Source organism: Leucopleurus acutus (assembly GCF_964270905.1).
Source record: "Leucopleurus acutus genome assembly, chromosome: 18".
NCBI classification, from domain to species: domain Eukaryota; kingdom Metazoa; phylum Chordata; class Mammalia; order Artiodactyla; family Delphinidae; genus Leucopleurus; species Leucopleurus acutus.
Window position 1 is genome coordinate 50448878 of NC_139160.1, and position 24454 is coordinate 50473331.

At 35.4% G+C, this 24454-nt stretch overlaps 1 protein-coding gene across 7 annotated transcripts in view; it reads right to left on the minus strand.

Moving 5' to 3' along the window:
• MYCBP2 (MYC binding protein 2) overlaps positions 1-24454 on the minus strand; it is a 273166-nt gene that overhangs the window by 183165 nt on the left and 65547 nt on the right. For all 7 annotated transcript variants that reach the window (XM_082859416.1, XM_082859420.1, XM_082859419.1 and 4 more), the window contains 8 exons: positions 24288-24426; positions 22905-22981; positions 21835-22039; positions 20157-20321; positions 17679-17837; positions 12366-12570; positions 1158-1303; positions 786-887 (listed from right to left, as the gene is read on the minus strand). In XM_082859416.1, coding sequence (XP_082715542.1) covers positions 786-887; positions 1158-1303; positions 12366-12570; positions 17679-17837; positions 20157-20321; positions 21835-22039; positions 22905-22981; positions 24288-24426 — 1198 coding nt within the window. The remainder of the gene's footprint in view (positions 1-785; positions 888-1157; positions 1304-12365; positions 12571-17678; positions 17838-20156; positions 20322-21834; positions 22040-22904; positions 22982-24287; positions 24427-24454) is intronic.

Below are 24454 nucleotides of genomic sequence, written 5' to 3' on the forward strand. Positions count from 1 at the left end.
TAAAATATACAATATCACTAAATATTTTGAATCAAAATTTTGCCTAGCAGAGGAATAAAATTACAGACCTTTGTAACAATCTGTCTTAATCTACAAAGAAAAGATTCTATTGGGCAAGAATAACTTTAGTAATACTTATATTTATCTCTGCTTGTTGGATATATACTAAAATACTTACTATAATCACTGTTAAATGTAGTTTTTAGGCTGAGAAATGGTCATAAACAATGAGGAAAAGATAGATAATAAATCTATCTTTGCAATTAAAACCTGCAGACCCTCCAACTTACCCTTCTTGTACATAACCAGAACAAGCTTTTTCCGGAAAGATACATAAAAGCATAATTATGCACTAAATTGGAAGGAAGAGCAGTGAGACTATGCCCAAATGATAATAATTGTAAATGAGTAAGAAATCAGAACTTAAAATACTAAACTAATTTGGTGTTCAGAGTTAAGTAGATGAGTCAAAATATGGGTGAAGGACAGTTCTTCGAATTTGTATTTTTTTAAAGATTGCCATTGCTAACAGTTTTTGATGCTTGGCATATGGCACAATTCTTAATATGGTTGACCTATGCCATAAACACACTACCGAATTAAATGTTATGTTATTAGCACAATTGTAATACCCTGAATATTTTCATAATACTTTCGTAAGTTACTAGAATGTTACTAATTTTAATTTCTTACCAAATCAGCCTATTCTGTAAACTTTTAACTGGTCTCAGTATAGGGTAAGAAAATGTATTTTCATATACATTTTCTCTGCAGCTACATCTTACCTCTTCCTTCATCTAATCTGTGTCTCCTGATTACACGCTGCCGTTTTTCTTCTTGTCGTAACTGAAGGTGTTCTTCAATGTTAACCCCGGGTACTGGGACAGCTAGATGATTGACAGTCAGTCAGTCAATTAGTTTTATAATAGATATGACAGAACTATATGAAATTCAAGAAAGTAAAAGCTAGCAAAAACACTGTCTAAAACACAAATGATTTTTACCACAAGGATCTTAGCAAAAAGAGAAAAAGCATCTCATCCCTTAATCAGTGACACACTGTCAGTTACCAAACACAGAGTACTGCATAATCAACTATTATCTTAATTTTTTAACACATATCTAAAAGGAATTATTTAGACTATCAGAAATACTACCTAACAGAAGGTCTAAAGGTATCATCTCCTTCACTGCATCAAGAATCCCTCTTTGTCTTGCCTCTTGACCATCCAATTCTCTTGCACAAGCCTTGCAACATCCACATACAGCACAGCCAGATTCTCCAGAACCACAACCACAGATCCTAAAAATAAACAAATAAATTATTAACTGAAATCCTTCTCTTTCCTTAAAACTCCGTAACATCTTTTCCACACTTTTAAGATTAACTTAAATGAATCAGCAATGAAATCACCCCTTCAGATCAGGATTTGTCAATTTTAAAGAAAAGGTATGAAGAGATGAAAAATTAAAAGGTATGAAGAGATATTACACACTCCTGAGAGGCATAATTGGTATATTTCTACAGAAAGACAAATGGATTCTGCTATCTTCAAAGCCATTATTAATAACGTCTTTAAAAAGGTTTCACAATTAGCGAGGCACCAGCAGCTTTAGTATTAAGAGGTTAGCAAACAAACAACATGGCTATCTCCCAGATAAGGGAGATGTGGGCAGCCTTCAATGAGTGAGCCCAGCTTGCCAGCTTCATGAATTCTGTCTCCTTACCCCTCCCTCTCCTTTACACGCCATCATCTCCCATTCTCTTTCACTGCATCCAATTACTTGTTATTTTTCCTCTTCTTTGTCCTTTTCCTATCATTTGTGAACTAAGCATATGGTCTTTGATTATAACATAAAAGAAAACAAGAACACTCCCAGAAGCTGGCTAGAGGGTCGGTGAACACTAATTTCTTAGTCACATATCCTGCTGAAGTCCCAGCTTTAAAGTTATTTGGTTGGATCAGTCCTGAAAAACTTGTGACAGCCTCACTGAGCCTCTCCCTGGTTATCCAGATTTGTGGAGACACAAGAGAAAGGATCTACCTGGCAACAGTTTTGAAACACATAGCTAGGTGCCCTGTGAAACTCCTGGCTTTCAAAAGCCAGTATTAGTGACAATTTGGAAGATCACTTACTACAACAGTAACAAACTGATAAAAATAATAGGCCCTACTGACTTGGCCATGGGCACTATTTTAAAAATAATGTTTAATTCTAAATTTATTCTAAGATATGTAGTCACAGTTTTATGATATTTAAGTCATCTGTAATAGTGCTTAGTGACCTCCATATTTATTCCTAAGTTGACTTTATTTGTGTGTTTATTTCTGCTTCACTAATAAAGAAATTACTGTACTTGGTTAGATTCTATCCATTTAAATCTGTAAATAATTATTGGAAACTGATAGTATATCTCTGGGGAAAAAAGAAGAAGAAGAATTAACTTCAGAAAGGACCAAAGACTTTAGAAATTCACTTATGACATTTATCAATGGCTTAGGTTCAGAGATTGGGAACACTTAATTTTAAATGGAAATAGCTTGGGAAAGATCCAAAAAGATAAATTTCAACTCCAATGTTGTTTTTAAAAAAAATCACAGAATCTTTCTTTAATCCAAATTAAACTTTAAAATAAACAAGTTAGGGGCTTAAATACACTAAACAGAGCCAAATATATAGCTTTCTAGAAGAAATACTATCCTTTGATAAAGAGAGCCAAAATATTTTTTAACGGACTAAAAATGCAAAGAAAATTTATTGTTAAAAAATCATAATATTCCACAGCCTAAAAGAAAAGGCCTATTATATATGATCTATTTAACTATGTTAGGTCAAGTATAAACCCAGAAATATACTCATAGGAAATCCAGACATTATTTGGGAAGAAGCACCTGAATACTAACGAGGTGTCAAATAGGGAAGCCAGAGAGGAGGAGGTGGCTGTTCTCACTCAGGCCTTTTTTTCACAATATTCCCCCTACTTCCCAAAGTCGGCTAATTATCATAAATAATCTGATCTTACAAAGATCAGATCATAATACAAAGATGTATGATAATTAATTTGATCTCCCAAAGGATACCCCATTATATTATATTAGCTATAAACGGCAACACAAAAATAGGACTTGAAATTCTCTCCAAGATTCTAGGGGAAAACCTGCATTCTGATTCTGCCAAACTCACATATTAACTTTAAAGTGATAACAACATAGAACCCTGGGGGGAAAAAAGTAGTCCAACAAGAATGAAAAGGGTAATTATAACAGGAATAACGCAACTTTAGAAGTGACAGCTCCTCAAACTCCTAAAATTGCGAATAATTTATCAATTCAAAAGAAAATTATATACCCCTAATTGAGTATTCTGTATGATTTTGATAATTCCACACCGAAAAAATTCATGTTCAACACAAATAAATAGATCTTTGGCATTAAAGCAGTCTTACGAAAAGACTACAAATGAAGGCACAGACCCAAGCATTAAGGAAATTTATGACCTGTTTTAAAATAATGGCTTAAGTCAGACAGAGACAAATATCATATGATACCGCTTATATGTAGAATCTAAAAAAAGGCTACAAATGAATTTATCTACAAAATATCAATAAAAATAGAGTTAAGATGTAGAAACTAAACTTATGGATACTGGGGGGTAACAAGGGGAGGAGGGATAAATTGGAAGATTGGGATTGACACACACACACTACTGTATATAAAACAGATAACTAATAAGGACCTACTGTATAGCACAGGGAACTCTACTCAATAGTCTGTAATGGCCTATATGGGAAAAGAATCTAAAAAAGAGTGGATATATGTGTATGTATAACTGACTCACTTTGTTATACACCTGAAACTAACACAACATTGTAAATCAACTATATCCCAACAAAATTCAAAACAAAAACAGAATCTGAATAAATGGAAAGACACATCCTGTTACTGAGTGGGAATATTTAATACCATAAAAATGAATTCTTCTAAAACTAACAGATAAATTAAATGCAATTTCAATTTACATTATATTTTTTAAATTAAATACTAAGAATAGTCCCCCAAACAATTAAAAAAGACACACACTGAGAGTAGCTAACCTTACTAAATGTTAAAATACCATACAAAACATAAACCACATAATATTAGCATAAGACTAGATCAGTAGGTCAGGGAAATAATGGAAGGCCCAGAAAATAGGTTCTGATATATAAGGGAATATAATAAATGATAAATCTGGTAGCCATTTCACACATAATGACTGTACAACTGGCTACTGGTAAGAAAATACAGTTAGATGTCTAGCCCACATCAGAACAATAATCATCCATTGGCTTTAAAATTTATTAATGTAAAATGAAATAAAACAGTCTTTTTGAAGAATATTTAAGATATCATATAATCATCTAGAAACTGAGACCTTTCTAGTCTAGATAGAAAATTCAAAAATTTCAAAGAAATACGTATTTGCTTCTTAAAAATGTTAAGTGCTTTTGCGTAACAGAATATAACCTAATTTAGTTATATGATCATAAGTAAATTGGGAAACACTATTTGTAGAGAAGACAGAAAACAGTTAATATGAAGAATATTCAGAGAACATCTTTCAATTTTTAAGGATAAAAACAATACAGGCAAAGGTTTTTAAGAGAAAACTCACAGAAGAGTATATTTAAATATCCAGGAAAAATGTGAGTCATGGAAATATATATGAAAATAATGATGAGATATCACTTCACATTCACTGAATTGACAGAAATTAAAGAATTATATGATCTGCTGCTGGAAGTATTTCAAAAGAAACTGCCTTTTACTGCTGTTAGTGAAAACAGAAACCCTTCATTTTTTAAAAACATTAACCACCATAAACAAAACAAACAAAAACAAAAACCGATAGTTTTTAAACAAGCAGTAACAGTCCTGGAAATACACTCCATAAAAATAGATTCACCAATACATAAAAACACAATATATGTACAAGTACATTTTTTTGTGAAATAAAAATTTAAGTAATAAAATGAACTGAGGAACTTGAGGAAAAAATTTAAAATAAGAGAGAACTTCAAGATGTCAGAGGAGTAAGACATGGAGATCACCTTCCTCCCCACAAAAACATCAGAAATACATCTACATGTGGAACAACTCCTACAGAACACCTACTGAATGCTGGCAGAAGACCTCAAACCTCCCAAAAGGCAAGAAACCCCCCACGTACCTGGATAGGGCAAAAGAAAAAGAAAAAACAGAGACAAAAGAATAGGGATGGGACCTGCACCAGTGGGAGGGAGCTGTGAAGGAGGAAAGGTTTCCACACACTAGGAAGCCCCTTCGTGGGCAGAGACTGCGGGTGGCGGAGGGGGGTAAGCTTCGGAGCCACGGAGGAGAGCACAGTAACAGGGGTGCGGAGGGCAAAGCGGAGAGATTCCCGCACAGAGGATCGGTGCCAACCAGCACTCACCGAGAGGCTTGTCTGCTCACCCGGGCGTGGGCTGGGAGCTGAGGCTCGGACTTCGGAGGTTGGATCCCAGGGAGAGGACTGGGGTTGGCAGCGTGAACACAGCTTGAAGGGGGGTTAGTGCACCAAGGCTAGCCAGGAGGGAGCCCGGGAAAAAGTCTGGAGCTGCCGAAGAGGCAAGAAACCATTGTTTTGGGGTGCACGAGGAGAGGGCATTCAGAGAACCACCTAAAAAAGCTCCAGAGATGGGCGCGAGGCACGGCTATCAGCGCGGACACCACAGACAGGCATGAAAAGCTAAGGCTGCTGCTGCAGCCACCAAGAAACCTGTGTGCAAGCACAGGTCAATGTCCACACCTCTCCTCCAGGGAGACTGTGGAGCCCGCCACTGCCAGGGTCCCGTGATCCAGGGACAACTTCCCCGGGAGAACGCGCGGCGCGCCTCAGGCTGCTGCAACGTCACGCCGGCCTCTGCCGCCGCAGGCCTGCTCCGCACTCCGTGCCCCCCCCCCCCCAGCCTGAGTGGGCCAGAGCCCCCTAATCAGCTGCTCCTTTAACGCTGTCCTGTCTGAGCAAAGAACAGTGGGCCTCAGGTGACCTACACGCAGAGGCGGGGCCAAATCCAAAGCTGAAACCCTGGAGCTGCAGGAACAAGGAAGAGAAAGGGAAATCTCTCCCAACAGCCTCAGGAGCAGCGGATGAAATCTCCACAATCAACTTGACATACGTACCCTGCATCTGTGGAATACCTGAATAGACAACGAATCATCCCAAAACTGAGGCAGTGGACTTTGGGAGAAACGATATATATATATTTTTTCCTTTTTCTCTTTTTGTGAGTGTGTATCCTTAGGCTTCTTTGTGTGACTTTGTGCGTATAGCTTTGCTTTTACCATTTGTCCTAGGGTTCTGTCTGTCCTGGTTTTTTGTTTTTAGTATACTTTTTAGCACTTGTTATCATTCAGTTTGGCTGCTCTCTTCTTTCTTTTTCTTTTTGATTTTCTTATTACTTTTTAATTTTTTTATTTTTAATAATTATTTTTTTATTTTTTATTTTAACAACTTTATTTTACTTTATTATCATTATCTTTTCTTTCTTTCTTTCTTTTCTTCTCCCTTTTCTTCTGAGCCATATGGCTAACAGGGCCTTGGTGCTCTGCCCAGGTGTTAGGCCTGTGCATCTCAGGTGGGAGAGCCGAGTTCAGAACACTGGTCCACCAGAGACCGCCCAGCTCCACATAATATCATTCAGCCAAAGCTCTCCCAGAGATCTCCGTCTCAACGCTAAACCCAGCTCCACTCAACGACCAGCAAGCTACAGTGCTGGACACCCTATGCCAAACAACTAGCAAGACTGAAACACAAACCCACCCATTACTACACAGGCTGCCTAAAATCATAATAATGTCACAGACATCCCAAAACACATGACCAGACGTGGCCCTGCCTACCAGAAAGACAAGATCCAGCCTCATCCGCCAGAACACAGGCACTAGTCCCTTCCACCAGGAAGCCTACACAACCCACTTAACCAACCTTAGCCACCGGGGGCAGACACCAAAAACAAAGAGGAACTACGAACGTGCAGCCTGAGAAAAGGAGACCCCAAACACAGTAAGTTAAGCAAAGTGAGAAGACACAGAAACACAAAGCAGATGAAGAAGCAAGGTAAAAACCCACCAGACCTAACAAATGAAGAGGAAATAGGCAGGCTTCCTGAAAAAGAATTCTGAGTAATGACAGTAGAGATGATCCAAAATCTTGGAAATAGAATGGAGAAAACAGAAGAAACGTTTAACAAGGACCTAGAAGAACTAAAGTGCAAACAAACAATGATGAATAACACAATAAATGAAACTAAAAATTCTCTAGAATGAATCAATAGCAGAATAACTGAGGCAGAAGAATGGATAAGTGACCTGGAAGATAAAATAGTGGAAATAACAACTGCAGAGCAAAGAAAAAAGACTGAAAAGAATTGAGGACAGTCTTAGAGACCTCTGGGACAACATTACATGCACCAACATTTGAATTATGGGGGTCTCAGAATAAGAAGAGAAAAAGAGAGGGACTGAGAAAATATTTGAAGAGATTATAGTTGAAAACTTCCCTAATACGGAAAAGGAAATAGTTACTCAAGTCCAGGAAGCACAGAGAGTCCCATACAGGATAAATCCATGGAGAAACACATCAAGACACACATTAATCAAACTATCAAAAAGTAAATACAAAGAAAAAGTATTAAAAGCAGCAAGGGAAAAACAACAAATAACATACAAGGGAATCCCCATAAAGTTAACAGCTGATCTTTCAGCAGAAACTCTGCAAGCCAGAAAGGAGTGGCAGGACATATTTAAAGTGACAAAAGGGAAAAACCTATAACCAAGATTACTCTTCTCAGCTAGGATCTCATTCAGATTCAACAGAGAAATTAACACCTTTACAGACAAGCAAAAGCTAAGAGAATTCAGCACCACCAAACCAGCTTTACAACAAATGCTAACGGAACTTCTCTAGGAAGGAAACACAAGAGAAGGAAAAGACCTACAATAACAAACTCAAAACAATTAAGAAAATTGTAATAGGAACATACATATTGACAATAACCTTAAATGTAAATGGATTAAATGCCCCAACGAAAAGACATAGACTGGATGAATGGATACAAAAACAAGACTTGTATATATGCTGTCTACAAGAGACCCACTTCAGACCTAGGGACATATACAGACTGAAAGTGAGAGGATGGAAAAAGATACTCTCCATGCAAACGTAAACCAAAAGAAAGCTGGAGTAGCAATTCTCATATCAGACAAAATAGACTTTAAAATAAAGACTACTATAAGAGACAAAGAAGGACACTACAGAATGATCAAGGGATCAATCGTAAATACTTATGCACCCAACATAGGAGCACCTCAATACATAAGGCAAATGCTAACAGCCATAAAAGGGGAAATCGACGGTAACACATTCATAGGAGGGGACTTTAACACCCCACTTTCACCAATGGACAGATCATCCAAAATGAAAACAAATAAGGAAACCCAACCATTAAGTGATACATTAAACAAGATGGACTTAATTGATATTTACAGGACATTCCATCCCAAAACAACAGAATACACTTTCTTCTCAAGTGCTCATGGAACATTCTCCAGGATAGATCATAGCGTGGGTCACAAATCAAGCCTTGGTAAATTTAAGAAAATTGAAATCGTATCAACTATATTTTCTGAACACAACGTTATGAGACTAGATATCAATCACAGGGAAAAAATCTGAAATAATACAAACACATGGAGGCTAAACAATACACTACTTAATAACCAAGAGATTACTGAAGAAATCAAAAAATACCTAGAAATAAATGACAATGAAAACACAACGACCCAAGACCTATGGGATGCAGCAAAAGCAGTTCTAAGAGGGAAGCTTATAGCAATACAATCCTACCTCAAGAAACAAGAAACATCCCACATCAACAACCTAACCTCACACCTAAAGCAATTAGAGAAAGAAGAACAAAAAAAACCCCAAAGTTAGCAGAAGGAAAGAAATCTTAAAGATCAGATTAGAAATGAAGGAAACGATAGCAAAGATCAAAAAAACTAATAGCTGGTTCTTTGAGAAGATAAACAAAATTGATACATCATTAGCCAGACTCATCAACAAAAAAAGGGAGAAGACTCAAATCAATAGAATTAGAAATGAAAAAGGAGAAGTAACAACTGACACTGCAGAAATACAAAAGATCATGAGAGATTACTACAAGCACCTTTATGTCAATAAAGTGGACAACTTGGAAAAAATGGACAACTTGGAAGAAATGGACAAATTCTTAGAAAAACACAATATTCTGAGACTGAACCAGGAAGAAATAGAAAACACAAACAGACCATCACAAGCACTGAAATTGAGACTCTGATTAAAAATCTTCCAACAAACAAAAGCCCAGGACCAGATGGCTTCACAAGCAGATTCTATCAAACATTTAGAGAAGAGCTAACAGCTATCCTTCTCAAGCTCTTCCAAAATATAGCAGAGGGAGGAACACTCCCAAACTCATTCTGCAAGGCCACCATCACCCTGATACCAAAACCAAAGATGTCACAAAGGAAGAAAACTACAGCCCAATATCACTGATGAACATAGATGCAAAAATCCTCAGCAAAATACTAGCAAACAGAATCCAACAGCACATTAAAAGCATCATATACCATGATCAAGTGTGGTTTACGCCAGGAATGCAAGGATTCTTCAATATACGCAAATCAATCAATGTGATACACCATATATAACAAAGTGAAGGATAAAAACCATATGATCATTTCAATAGATGCAGAAAAAGCTTTTGACAAAATTCAACACCCGTTTATGATAAAAACCCTCCAGAAAGTAGGCATAGAAGGAACTTACTGCAACATAATAAAGGCCATATATGACAAACCCACAGCCAACATCATTCTCAATGGTGAAAAACTGAGACCATTTCCACTAAGATCAGGAACAAGACAAGGTTGCCCAATCTCACCACTCTTATTCAACATAGTTTTGGAAGTTTTAGCCACAGCAATCAGAGAAGAAAAAGAAATAAAAGGAATCCAAAATGGAAAAGAATAAGTAAAGCCATCACTGTTTGCAGATGACATGACACTATTCATGGAGAATCCTAAAGACACTACCAGAAAACTACTAGAGCTAATCAATGAATTTGATAAAGTAGCAGGATACAAAATTAATGCACAGAAATCTCTTGTATTCCTATACACTAATGATGAAAAATCTGAAAGAGAAATCAAGAAAACACTCCCATTTACCACTGCAACAAAAAGAATAAAATACCTAGGAATAAACCTACCTAAGGAGACAAAAGACCTGTATGCAGAAAACTATAAGACACTGATGAAAGAAATTAAAGACGATAGAAACAGATGCAGAGATATACCATGTTCCTGGATTGAAAGAATCAACATTGTGAAAATGACTCTACTACCCAAAGCAATCTACAGATTCAATGCAATCCCTATCAAATTACCAATGGCGTTTTTCACAGAACCAGAACAAAAGTGTTCACAATTTGTATGGAAACACAAAAGACCTCGAACAGCCAAAGTAATCTTGAAAAAGAAAAACGGAGCTGGAGGAATCAGGCTCCCTTACTTCCGACTATACCTCTAAGTTACAGTAATCAAGACAGTATAGTACTGGCACAAAAACAGAAATATAGATCAATGGAACAGGATAGAAAGCACAGAGATCAACCCACACACACATGGTCATGTTAGTTTTGATAAAGGAGGCAAGAATGTACAATAGAGAAAAGACAGTCTCTTCAATAAGTGGTGCTGCAAAAACTGGAGCGCTACATGTAGAAGTATGAGATTAGATCACTCCCTAACACCATACACAAAAATAAACTCAAAATGCATTAAAGACTTAAATGTAAGGCCAGACACTATAAAATTCTTAGAGGAAAACATAGGCAGAACACTCTATGACATAAATCACAGCAAGATCCTTGTTGACACACCTCCTAGAGAAATGGAAATAAAAATAAACAAATGGGACCTAATGAAACCTAAAAGCTTTTGCACAGCAAAAGAAACCATAAACAAGACGAAAAGACAACCCTCAGAATGGGAGAAAATATTTGCAAATGAAGCAGCTGACAAAGGATTAATCTCCAAAATTTACAAGCAGCTCATGTAGCTCAATGTCAAAAAACCAATCCAAAAATGGGCAGAAGATCTAAATAGACATTTTTCCAAAGAAGATATACAGGTTGCCAACAAACACATGAAAGAATGCTCAACATCACTAATCATTAGAGAAATACAAATCAAAACTACAATGAGGTATCACTTCACACCAGTCAGAATGGCCATCATCAAAAAATCTACAAACAATAAGTGCTGGAGAGGGTGTGGAGAAAAGGGAACCCTCTTGCACTGTTGGTGGGAATGTAAATTGGTACAGCCATTATGGAGAACAGTTATGGAGGTTCCTTAAAAAATTAAAAATAGCACTACCATATGACCCAGCAATCCCACTACTGGGTCTATACCCCGAGAAAACCATAATTCCAAAAGAGTCATGTACCACAATGTTCACTGCAGCTCTATTTACAATAGCCAGGACATGGAAGCAACCTAAATGTCCATTGACAGATGAATGGATAAAGAAGATGTGGCACATATATACAATGGAATATTACTCACTCGTAAAAAAAACTGAAAATGAGTTATTTGCAGTGAGGTGGATGGACCTAGAGTCTGTCATACAGAGTGAAGTAAGTCAGAAAGAGAAAAACAAATACAATATGCTAACACATATATATGGAATCTAAAAAAAAAAAAAAAATGGTTCTGATGAACCTAGGGGCAGGACAGGAATAATGCTGCAGATGTAGAGAATGGACTTGAGGATATGGGGAGGGGGAAGGGACGAAGTGAGAGAGTAGCACTGACATATATATACTACCAAACGTAAAATAGTGGGAAGCAGCCGCATAGCACAGGGAGATCAGCTCAGTGCTTTGTGACCACCTAGAGGAGTGGGATAAGGAGGGTGGGAGGGAGACACAAGAGGGAGGAGATATGGGGATTTATGTATATGTATAGCTGATTCACTTTGTTATAAAGCAGAAACTAACACATGATTTTAAAGCAATTATACTCCAATAAAGATGTTAAAAAATAAATAAAGTAAAAGTAAAAGGTTTAAAGAAATCAAATGAAAGAAAAGCACAATAAAATAACACTGAAGTAAATTATAGTAGAATTATAAGAATTACATGCCAGTGTGCCTTTAAGAACAACACAACAGAATGAACTCTAGAATAACTTTGAAAAGGAATGTGTTTTGCGTAATTTCTACTATTATTTTATCCTGAGTCTTAATCATTCTCTTACCCTCCAGGGACTCTGTCCGGACGTCCACTGCTGACACAGCTGGCTCCATAACCGGTACAGTCTCCACACACGGTGCACACCATGCACTGCTCCAGCTTCCACTTATGCATGCCTGGAGGACACATCATGGACTTCTCGTCTTTATCATCTAGCTCTTCTTCCAGGTCCTCATCCATTGCTGTTGCCATATTTTCAACTCCAAACCCTATTTGAAAGATCAGTTTATAATTTTCATCTAGATTATTCCCATGTCTAAAAAACTGGTAATTTTATTTCCCAATTTAAAAAATGTAGAACACATACTAATCCCAATGGATATACACAGGAATGATAAAATATTAGAGGAACAAAAATAAAATTTAATTTAGGGACCACTAATAAATGCTCTCTCCATTTCCTTTCTGCAAAAAGATATATCTAGGGCTTCCCTGGTGGCGCAGTGGTTTAGAGTCCACCTGCCGATGCAGGGGACGTGGGTTCGTGCCCCGGTCCGGGAAGATCCCACATGCCGCGGAGCGGCTGGGCCCGTGAGCCATGGCCGCTGAGCCTACGCGTCCGGAGCCTGTGCTCCGCAACGGGCGAGGCCACAACAGTGAGAGGCCCTCGTACCACAAAAAAAAAAAAAAAAAAAAGAGGCAGTGATGGCAGGAGTATCTCGTAGCTGTTAGAATTTCTGTCACTCGTATGTCTAATTTTTTCTGATTTTAGTCCCTACTTTCCATCCTCACCACCAATACTTTTGTTCAACAGACCAAAGAAAGTCTCCTAACCACATTCTAAAAGCCAAGAGTTCGTCCACTCTAGAACATCCTCTCATTGTTGGAAATTAGCTTTTTTTTAAAAATAAATTTATTATTTATTTTTGGCTGCGTTGGGTCTTCATTGCTGCATGCAGGATTTCTCTAGTTGCGGTGAGCAGAGGCTACTCTTTGTGGCAGTGTGCGGGCTTCTCATTGTGGTGGCTTCTCTTGTTGCAGAGCACAGGCTCTAGAGCGCAGGCTCAGTAGTTGTGAGCACAGGCTTAGTTGCTCCGTGGAATGTGGGAGCTTCCTGGACCAGGACTTGAACCCATGTCCCCTGCATTGGCAGCTGGATTCTTATCCACTGCGCCACCAGGGAAGCCCGGAAATCAGCTTCTTAAAATATGTATTTGATCCTATGACTTCACAATTTACAAACCTCCCATGACTTTCAAAGGTCTTCAAAAGAACAAAACTTCTTAGCAAGATACAGTCAGTCACAACATGGCTCCCGATTTTCTCCAACCTCATTTCCTCCATGCAAACTGTATTCCAGCTGAACCTAAATTCCCTCTGCTTTATAAACATCCTGTGTCCTTTCACATGCTCAGGGCCTTTGCTCATTCCTGCTCCACCTGTATCTCTCTGCCTCATTCATCAGATGCCTCTTCCTATCTCATCTACCAGAGAAACTCCTTTTCAGCCTTCAAAAACTCAACTTGGAGGTCATTTCCTATGAAAGCACTTACAGTTTTTTCCAGGGTAAGTGATTATCTCTTCAAAGACTGTTTATACCTCAATTACAACTTATTTAATTGTGTTATAATTCACTCAACTATTTTTTTTGATTGAACACCAACTATGCCCCAGGCATACCTTTATGTCAGAGTCAGCAAACTTTTTTGTAAAGGGCTAGATTGTAAATAATTTAGGCTTTGGGGGCCACATAAGTCTATGTCACATTTTTAAAAAAATAACCCTTTATAAATATAATATACATTCTTAGCTTGAAGGGCCATACAGAAACAGGCCACAGAGAAGATAAGGCATCAGATTATGGTTTGCAGATCTCTGCTCTAGGCACTGAGGACTATGATAATGAGCAATTATAAAGCTTGCAAGCTAGTAAGAAAAACTGACATTAATCAAATAACCATACTGCAAGGTATAAACATACAACTGTGACAGAATTATGAAGAACATATAGTGCTACAAGTCCATAAAATGAAAGAGCAAATCTGTGGGAATCAAGTAATTATTTTTTATGTTTGTCTTTCATAGCAGACCTAGATCCTCAAAGACAAGGTTCTATCTTACTCACTTCATCACTTATTCTTAGTCAACCTTATTCTCTGACCACTTACACTTATAACAGACTCAGTACAAATGAACTCATAGGAGACATAATCTTTTTTATTTTTGCCAATTCTAATCTGTGGACAGGTTGAGAAATTAGATGACCAAGTATTGGATAACTATGTCAAGAGTTAGAATACAGAAATCCTTAAGAAGGCATAAGTCATATTTTTAACAACAACAACAGCTAAACCACATCGAGCATTTACTTGTAACTGGCTCTATATGTATTACTCATTTAATCATCCCAACAGTACTATAACTATCATGCTCAAATTAATCTCTAAATTCAAAGCAATCCCAATCACAGTGACAAGTAAAAATACTGATTCTAATTCACATGGAAAATAAAGGCCCCAACCTGACTACATAAAGCAAAAATTTGTAAGGAAAGACAATGAAGAACTTGTCAAAATTTTTAAATTATATATAACAAATGAAACCATAAATAAATGTAAAAGATAAGCCACAGGTTGGTCAAAGATATTTGCAAGGCATACAATACAATATACAAAAAATTCCTACAAATCAATAGGAAAAAAGGCAAGCAAACAAGAAAAGTTTGAAGAGAATCTAACTCACTATTAATAGTTGAGGGAATGCAAATTACAAGAGAGACTCAGTAATTCTACTCCTAGTTAAATACCCAAAAAAAGGGCACTCATATTTTCACCAACACTTACTAGAATGTTCAGAGCAACACTAACACAAGCCAAACTAGAAACTACCCCAATGTCCATAATACTAGAAAAGATTTTAAAACTGTGGTATATTCACACAATTTAATACTATACAACGATGAGAATGAACAATATATAACTAGCTGGCAACAATACGGATGAATCTCATAAAGCTGAATGAAAAGAAACTAGACACGAAAGAACTCATACTACATGATTCCATTTACATAAAGTACAAATGTATGCAAAACTAATTTATAGTGTTAAGTGGAGAGGTAGATAGTAACTGGAGAGGCACATAAGTGGGGGCTTCCTGGGATGCTGGTAATATTCCTGATCTTGGTGCTGATTATATGAACGTGTTGTTCATTTTGTGACAATTTATCAAGATGTGCACTTACGCTATGTGTACTTTTCTGCATGTATGTTATACTTCAATATAACAAAAAATTACAATGAAAAACCATGTCATAGCCATCAAAATGACAAAAATCAGTCTGTCAATACTATTAGTGTGATATGGAAAATCAGACTTTCCTTCTAAGAATATCCATTGGTACAACCTCTTTCAAGAAAAATCTAGCAAAGCTGAAATCTACAACACTAGAGAAAAGTCTCACACACTTCTGCCAGGAAACATGAATAAAGGAGGTTTTAAAATTATTTATAATAGCGAAAAACTGGAAATAACTCATCTATCAGCCGGAGAATGGATAAACTATGATATGTTAGTCCCACGGTTTATTACACAGCAGTTAACATGAGTCATCTAGATTTATATGTACCAGTGTCACTATATTTCAAACACAATGGTGAGATTAAAAAAAAATTTACAGAAAAATATATAGATTAGCACTTATAAAAATCATCTTTTTATGTGTAAAGTATGAGCATATAATATACAAAATATATAAAAACAAGTACAAATACAGGAACATGACCGAAAGGATATTAATCAAAATCATGATCATGACTAATTCTGGAGAGAGATGGAGTACAATAATAAGTCTTAGAAGGGGAACGTGGGCCACTTGAATCTTATCTATATATTTTTTTTTACTGAAAAATGGTAAGACATAGTGGTAGATACACAATTTTTTTACACTGCAATATTATTTTCTGTAATTTTCCTGTTTTCTTTTTAAAAACATCTTTTAAAAAATCCTTTATTTCTTTGCAACTCTGCAATCTGTATTCATTATGTGTCTTACGGCTACCAGTTTGCTTTCTAATGCATTACTTACTAACAGAGTGGGTGTGATTTATAAGTAAAAACAACTTTTAACAATTTCATTTTGGTTATTACAAAATTTACCTTAAGAATCCAGAACATAGGTGTAAACATAGTTTCAGGATAATAAAGAACAGTTTTATTCAGTTCAGAACTCTTATAAAATATAATTTAATCTATATTTATACTATATATAGAAAACTAAGCTGCTTCTCTCCTTTATGCCTAGTAGGTGTTATCCAAATCCATAGCTCATGAGTTCAGCAAGAAGAAAAAAAATTTCCATTTTGGAGTAATTCATTTCATTTTGTTCTTCCCTCTTCTTTAAAATCAATATGCTCTAATAGACTTGCTCTTTTAAAAATTAAAGTATTTTAAATACACACAAATATAAATAAGGTGAAGAAAAAAATAGAGGGCTCCTGATATCCAGATGAGCCTGCCATCAAGAAGTCCCCCAAAAGACTAAACTTGTTTTTGTTAATTTATACAAATATTAATCCTCAAACCCATTCATGCTTTAAACACAGTTTAGTGCTTAATTCTAATAATATGTCTCTATTTCCTATTCTCCATCCATACAAAATTAAAAAGAGAAAACCTGAAACTGGAGTGAAGGGTATAGGACAACACTGATAGCAGCTAGAAGTAAAACCTGAGAGTAAGAATGAGGTAGACACAACTATAACCAAAAAACAAACAAACAAACAAAAAACCCACAACAAACATGGCAAAGGATTAACCCCTCTCATCCTTCTTCAACAGCCTGAGTGTTGGGGCAAAGGATACAGTATATAAGGTGCATCTACCATTTCACTCTTGATAGAAGGTCAAGTATTCTTACAGATCACTCTTAGCTGTCAAGAACTGATTAAATTACAGGTAGTACATGCTATTAAACAGGAAGATAATATTTGCAGATAGACTGCTGCCAAAAATTGTTATAACTAAAACATGGGGTATGAAAGGACCGAATAACAAAGAGTTTCAAAAATGCACTTTTCTGAGATAATTCAACCACTAAAGATGCTAAATCAAAGAAGTGCTATTACATTTCATATAAAATTAAGAAAAAAATATAAGTAAGCAAGCTCATTTGCTCAGAAATTAGAAGTCTAAAGTATACTGATTATTCCAGTGAGTGACAGACTGACAAATAAATAAGAAATTTAGTAGTTTTCATAATTTTTAAGTATGAAATCAAAAAGCCACTTGTTTTTTAAAGAGTAAGATTCTTCACCATGGTGTTCTGAAAAACTATTGAAAAAAACAACACAAAATTTATATCCACACATTAAACACCTACCTTTCCCACCTTGGTTCATGGCACCAGTGTCTCGTCCACATTGTCCTTTATTATTCACACCAAATGTCCAAACTTCTCCATTCTTCATTAAAACACAAGTATGAGCTTTGCCCATAGCTACCTGAGTTACAAAATGGCCCTTCAAATCTGTTACCAAACCTACAGGAAAGATACAAACTTGGTAAGAAACAACAAAAGAAGCCTTTCTGGGCCTACTAAATCATCAGTAACGTAAAAGGACCACTTCAACGCAGAACTTTTCATTTCTGGGATAAAATAATCCACCAAAATGGGAAATAGTAGCCAAAAGATGGGCAGGGTATCAGTAAATTAATTTTATAATTTTTTAATGAAGCTTCAAAATCTTAAAATGTTATCATCTAGACTTGGGACAAATCTTTACTCTGGCATTTAGCTCAAGCCTGCTTCTCCTGAACGCTTGCTCTAAGTGGCAGCACCTCTCAACAATTCTCAGAAGGGTCACTAGATTTCAAACTTTCCTGACCCAAGAACAAAGGAACCTTTGAATCATGTACTTTACTTGCTTTGACCTGCCTCAGCAAAACAGAGTAAAATACTCACCAGAGTATTCTGATATAACATTGTTTTTGTAGAAACCTGCGAGATTTTCCAAAGCAGTATTTTTCGATCAGTTTTAATCTACAATGCTTTCTTCCACAATCCAACGTACAGGTAGTTCCTAAATTTCACTTATTCACATATTGCATTCATTATAGTTGCCACATCCAAGTGCCACTCATATTATCTTAATATTTTTTGCGTCAATTTTAAATTTGACTAAAGCATTTTAACTTATTCAGTAGTAACAACAGTAAAAATCAAAGACTGTTGAGTATTTATAACATACACTAAAATATAAACATTTTAAAAAAGTTGAAGTATTTGTTTTATTTAAATCACAAATAATATAATTCTCATACCACACTTTGGCAAAACTATTCTATATTACTAGTTCAGATACCACTTCCTTAAGGTGACCATCCCTTTCACCCTATACTAACTTAAGTCTTTTGGTTAAGCATACCTCAAAAACTCCCATTGTTAGTATTTAGCATACTTGAAAAAGATATGTATATACAGAAATAGTATTTACTATTATTAACAGTATTAGCTGACATGTCTTGAGCCCTTACATGTGCCAGGCTCTGTTCTAAGCATTTCATAAGCATTATCTCCTATAACCTTATAAGAACCATAGGAAGCAGGTATTATCATTAGCTCCCTTTTACGGGTGGAAAAAAAAAATGAAAAGTTAAGAAAAGCTCTGAAAAGTTACGTAATTTAAGCTAGTTAGCCAAATAAAAAGTGGCCATGCCAGGGTCTGAGTCTATATCCATAACCATTAGACCACAGATCTCTAACACTTAAGTTCTGTAATGTCCAACTGTCTCTCAGAGCCTCAAAGGGAAAGGGATCATGTCTGTCTGGTCCACCAATCCCTGACATATTGTTAGTTCTCAATAACTATATGCTGAATAAATGCACAAGTTTCCATAAGCCTTAGCCAAGAGGATTTTAGCAAGCAATAGTTACACTGAATATTATTTTTAAACTATACATGAGCCCACCTCCAAATTTTGATTCACTCTGACAGGTGAGGCCAATTGAGACTCTAGATATTACCACATTAAACCATCTCATAAGTCACCTGAGCACAGTTCAAATTAATAATGGACAGTTACAAACGTTTGATATATGTCATTTCCCCCGCATGAGACAATCACCTAAGCCTCTAATCAGAAACTTCGTTAATTCTGAATTCCTTTTTACAGAGAAATTTATAGGCTTTTACATATTTACTTCATATAAAATCCTTCCAAGTGGGTTGCCACCATCATTATACTCATTTCTAAATGCTAGAAAGAAAATATAACAACCAAATATGACAAGTTTTTGAGATTACAGTTTATAAATATAAAACCCTTTATCTGGCTAGTTCTATCCCTCATATCCACTACTTGTAGTTATCAGTCACTCAGTCACTTAACAAGTAATTCCTGAGACCCGACCATGCACCAGACACTGTGCTGGGCACTGGGGATATAATAGTAAATAAGAGAGAGAGAGCTTTTCTCTAACTACCTAACAATAGGAGGAGATAAATAATCCATCAGTTATAAATTCGCTAAGTTATGAAAATCATGTCCCCAGGGTACCACCAGGAACATGTCACATGAGCGTCTAACCGAGCCTAGGGAGAGCTTTCCAGAGAAAGTAACAGCTAAGGTAGAGCTGCCCTAGTCAAGCCCCACGATTAGCTTTGCAGGAAACTAGTGACACTGTTCCCAGCAATAAGGCAGGAAGGAAGAACAAAACACTGTACTTAGAAAGAAATGTGAAAAATGTAGAGGAAGCGTGCTACAAATGTTAATTTTCTAGATATATCTTTGTAATACATAAAGTCTAGTATAGGACTTTCTGTGCATAAAAGTGAAACGGTGTTTAAGATTAACTTACTTGAACTATCAGAGTAAATGGCATCTTTTCCAAACATGTATAGCTCTCCATCTTTAGAAATAACAGAACTACTTCCATTATTGCAGGCTGTATACACCACAATCTTCCCTTCCATCTTAATTATCTTTTTAGGTTTATAAGGTTTTGATTGCCGTCTGCTCTTAGCTTAAAAAAAAAAAATAATTTAAGGCATCTATGTACAAATAAAAATAATGATTTGTATATAAAGCCCAAGGAAAAACATATCATCTTCACTTATCATACACTTTATTTATTTATTTTCACAAAGGCCTGGGCTTCCCAACATGTCAATTAAATGAGTCAATCTGAAAGCCTCATCTCATTAAATGTCTATTAGGCTGTTGCTATCAGATCCTCTTCTTTGTAGTACACTGAAATTCCCAATAAGAAACACCAATTTTCTACCAAACTTCTGGGGAGCCCAATCTCTAGATTAGCACTTATATTATCAATACCATTCCATTATCATATATATATATATTATATTTATATAAAATATAAATATATAAAGTTATATATATATATATAATAAATATATATATAATTTTTTTAAATCCCTTTACTCTCAAACTCTATTGCACATGTATTCCTCCAATAGATCCTGGAAAGAAAAATCAGTTCCTCATTCATTCAACACATATTTATTAAGCAGCTACACCTAGTCAGAGATTGAAAGGAAATATGCATATGGAGGGAGAGCAAACAAATTTAAACGTAGATGATTTAAGCAGCCTCTGCTCTCAAACACTAAATCCCTGAATTGAGCAAAAGATGGGAAATGCCAATCATTTGTTCCCTTAGTCAATCCCAGTTTTTGCATGCCCTTCTGATTAAAAACATATTGCCGTGTTGGGTACAATTCTGGGATTAAAATACCACTATAACTTTTCTTATAACATGATCTATATACTTATATACAACAACTAAGTTATCTGGTGCTTAAGCAAAGGAAGAATGATGTCCTCCAAACGCTACAAGGGAAAACTGGCTGGGCTGAAGTTTCTGAGGTATGGTAATACACTTCATGGTTATTTGAAGGGATTTTTTTTTCAGGATAATATTTATTTACACATGATTTCTACATTAGATGTTGACTTCAAACCTAATCCTCATAAGATGCTACCCCAACTACTACAATGTATAATGTACAAGAGAAGTTACAAAAACAGAAAAATGACCCTTCGAGGAAAACTGAACAGAAGCATAGGAAAGCTAAGAGATAAACAATAAAAATCCTTTAATTTTTCATTGCTTAGGAATTTTATCACAATGAAATAACACGAAGAACAGTGTTTCATAACTGACACTATTATAATTTACATAAGGTTTACCTCATTGTGAAATATATACTCTTTGCAAAATTTCCAATATACTACTTCTAAAATAATATATTGGAATAAATTTTTAAAAATAACACCAATTGACAAAACAGATAAATAGCCATGTATGTAATGCATAAGGCATATAAAAATTCATGAATATGAACTCTAGTATGAAATCAGCAATCATAGTTCTTTAATGAACAGTACACCACAACCATTAACTGAATATTCCTCAATATAAAATCTTCTATTAACTTGGGAAGGTTAGTGCTGTTGAAATTGATATATCTTATGTTAATAAATTCCACAGTATTTTTACTGAATAGTCCACTCACTTGACTCTCCATCTTCTCCTTTACTAGCAGATCCTGTAAAGAATATGCTTCCATCTTCTGCAACTAACAGGGCATGAGAGCCATCATGTCCAACTGAGAAGTGCACAATCTTTGGGGATTTCGTAATTGGTAGCTCAACCCATTTTCCTGCTGAAGGACCCCCTTGTTTGATTCCGAGACTCTGGTATTTGCCAGTGTAATATATCTTAACACATTAAAAAAAAAAAAAGGAATTATAGTGCCTTTTGAAGTAGTGCACCAGGTTTCACATGAGAGAAAAAAACCTCCATACTTTATTGAAAATAAAAATAACAAGAACTAAAACTCTTTCTTTACTACTATTCAACTTCTGAGAGCTGAACAGGAGAGAAATAGGCATATTTTTCCAAAAATATACAGTTCACAATAGTTTTTTCATATCTACTCAGGATACTTATCATCTTTCATAAGTATCCTGAATAGGTATGAATAAATACATGCCATAAATATACTCCAAACATACAACAGAAGGAAATTCATAAAACTGTCAATTCATTTTTCCCAGTGAAAAAAGGCTTACATACAAATATACTGTATATGCCTCATAATTTTAATTTTCAGCATTCTTTTAATTACCTTACTTTATCCTCACACCCACCAGATAAGAAAAAAATCTTCCATCTCTATAAATAGATCTCTACAATCTATAACTTAATTGTACATGCTCCTACTTCCCCACCTCGTAGTCTATATGTGTCTGCACATTTACAAAAATTGGCAAGGGATGACCTATTCAAAATAAACCCAAATGTGAATTCACCCCAGCTCAAAAAATTACAAAGAGCTCCATAATTAAAGTAAATATCTGTAAAAAGGTTAAATTTTATAAAGTTTATGAAGTTTTATACTCAAATGTTACAATTTTCTTTTATATTATTTCAACATAAAATTTTACTATATAAAAAAATTTTAATCAAACTTTAAAATACGATTATGTTTAAACATGTGAACTATGTAAGCTAATCAACTAATTATACCAACTATCTCTTAAAGCAGATAATGTAATTTTTAATCCTAAAAGAATAATTTACCTTTCCATTTGCTGTTTTCATTAGTGCAAACTCTCGTCCTGCACCAAGAATTGCTGACTCCTCATCAAATCCAGTACCTGATAATACAACAAGACTTAATAAATACTGTTACATTTTTAATATGAATAATTTCAAGCAATAAATAAATAAATAAATAAATAAAAATAATTTCAAGCACAACTTGTGTTAGTTTGAGTGATGAAAAAGTCAATTCAATTAGTATCACTCAAAAACAAGGATGACAGGGTATGTCATATGCCTCAATTTAAAAAAATATTAACAGTAGCCACACTACTCCAAGGAAAGATAAAGTTACCATAAGCTCCTTAATTTGTTTCAAATTAGTGCCAAATTATTTTTTTAATGTTAAAAAAATTGTTTAAATCAATGTCAGCCATATTTCTTGAATTAACGAATGAACTAATTTTCATTGGGCATCTATTAGCTATCAGGCATTATAGAATGCATGAGCCTTTTCCTATTTGATCCTCACAACTATACTGCTTGGCTTACAAATGAGCAAATATATAAAGCTTGGTGAAGTAAGTCCTGACATGAAGTGTCTGGGCTTGAACAATGCCATTCAGATATCTGAATTAAGGTATTTCAGATTCCCTCTTCCAAGCTTTTTTCTATAGGAGAACATTTCATGTAGCTAATCCTTGAATTTGAATACATATGTGTGCACATACACACAAAAACCCTTATGCACATTTTCAAATTGTGAAACTATGAGTAAATAATCATATATAGCACATTTTATGAGTTTGTCCAATTATACAAACTACTAATGAGCTTATGGGATTTTGAAACCCAAAAACTATGAGTTCAATACAATATTTTTCTATGGAAAAACAAAAATACTACACAAATGCAAAGTAAATCACTAATGAAGTTTAATAAATTTAATAACAGTCAAAAAAGTTGGGTCTTGCAAGGAATCCCACAAGTTAATAAATGGAATTATTAAACCAGGAACAGTACGGCAAACCAAAATTGAGACCCTCATGGAAACTAGTAATCCTAACTACTACTATGACACTGCAAGAGTAAGTATACTAAGTCCAAGAAACAGTCTGTGGACGTCTGCATTTCTGTATCCAAATGAAAGATTCTTAAATCAAACGTTAGGCCAATTACCATTTTCACAATCCACGGGACCATTCTATGACTATCCTGAAAGCCTGTTCAAATAAAAATCAAAGGCTTCAAGTTACTCCTAGTTATTTGTACATATTAATTCGTTAAGTGTGCTTCATAGTAACAGACAGCAAAATAGCTACCTAATATAAGCTACAATGTTGAAAACACAATGTTAGTTTTCTAAAGAATAAAGAATCTGATAATTAAAATGTAGGAGAAAGGTTTTTTTGACCATCTTACTTATAATATGCAAGTCCTTTTCCAGATCAAATAGTGAGATACCACAGGCATGCAAGCATTTTCTGGCCAGCTTAAGTTGTAATTCTTGTTGTAGCACAGGCTCAGTGCTTGTGGCAAATATTCTGACAACAAAGCCATCCTAAGAGAAATAAAACATCCACGGTATT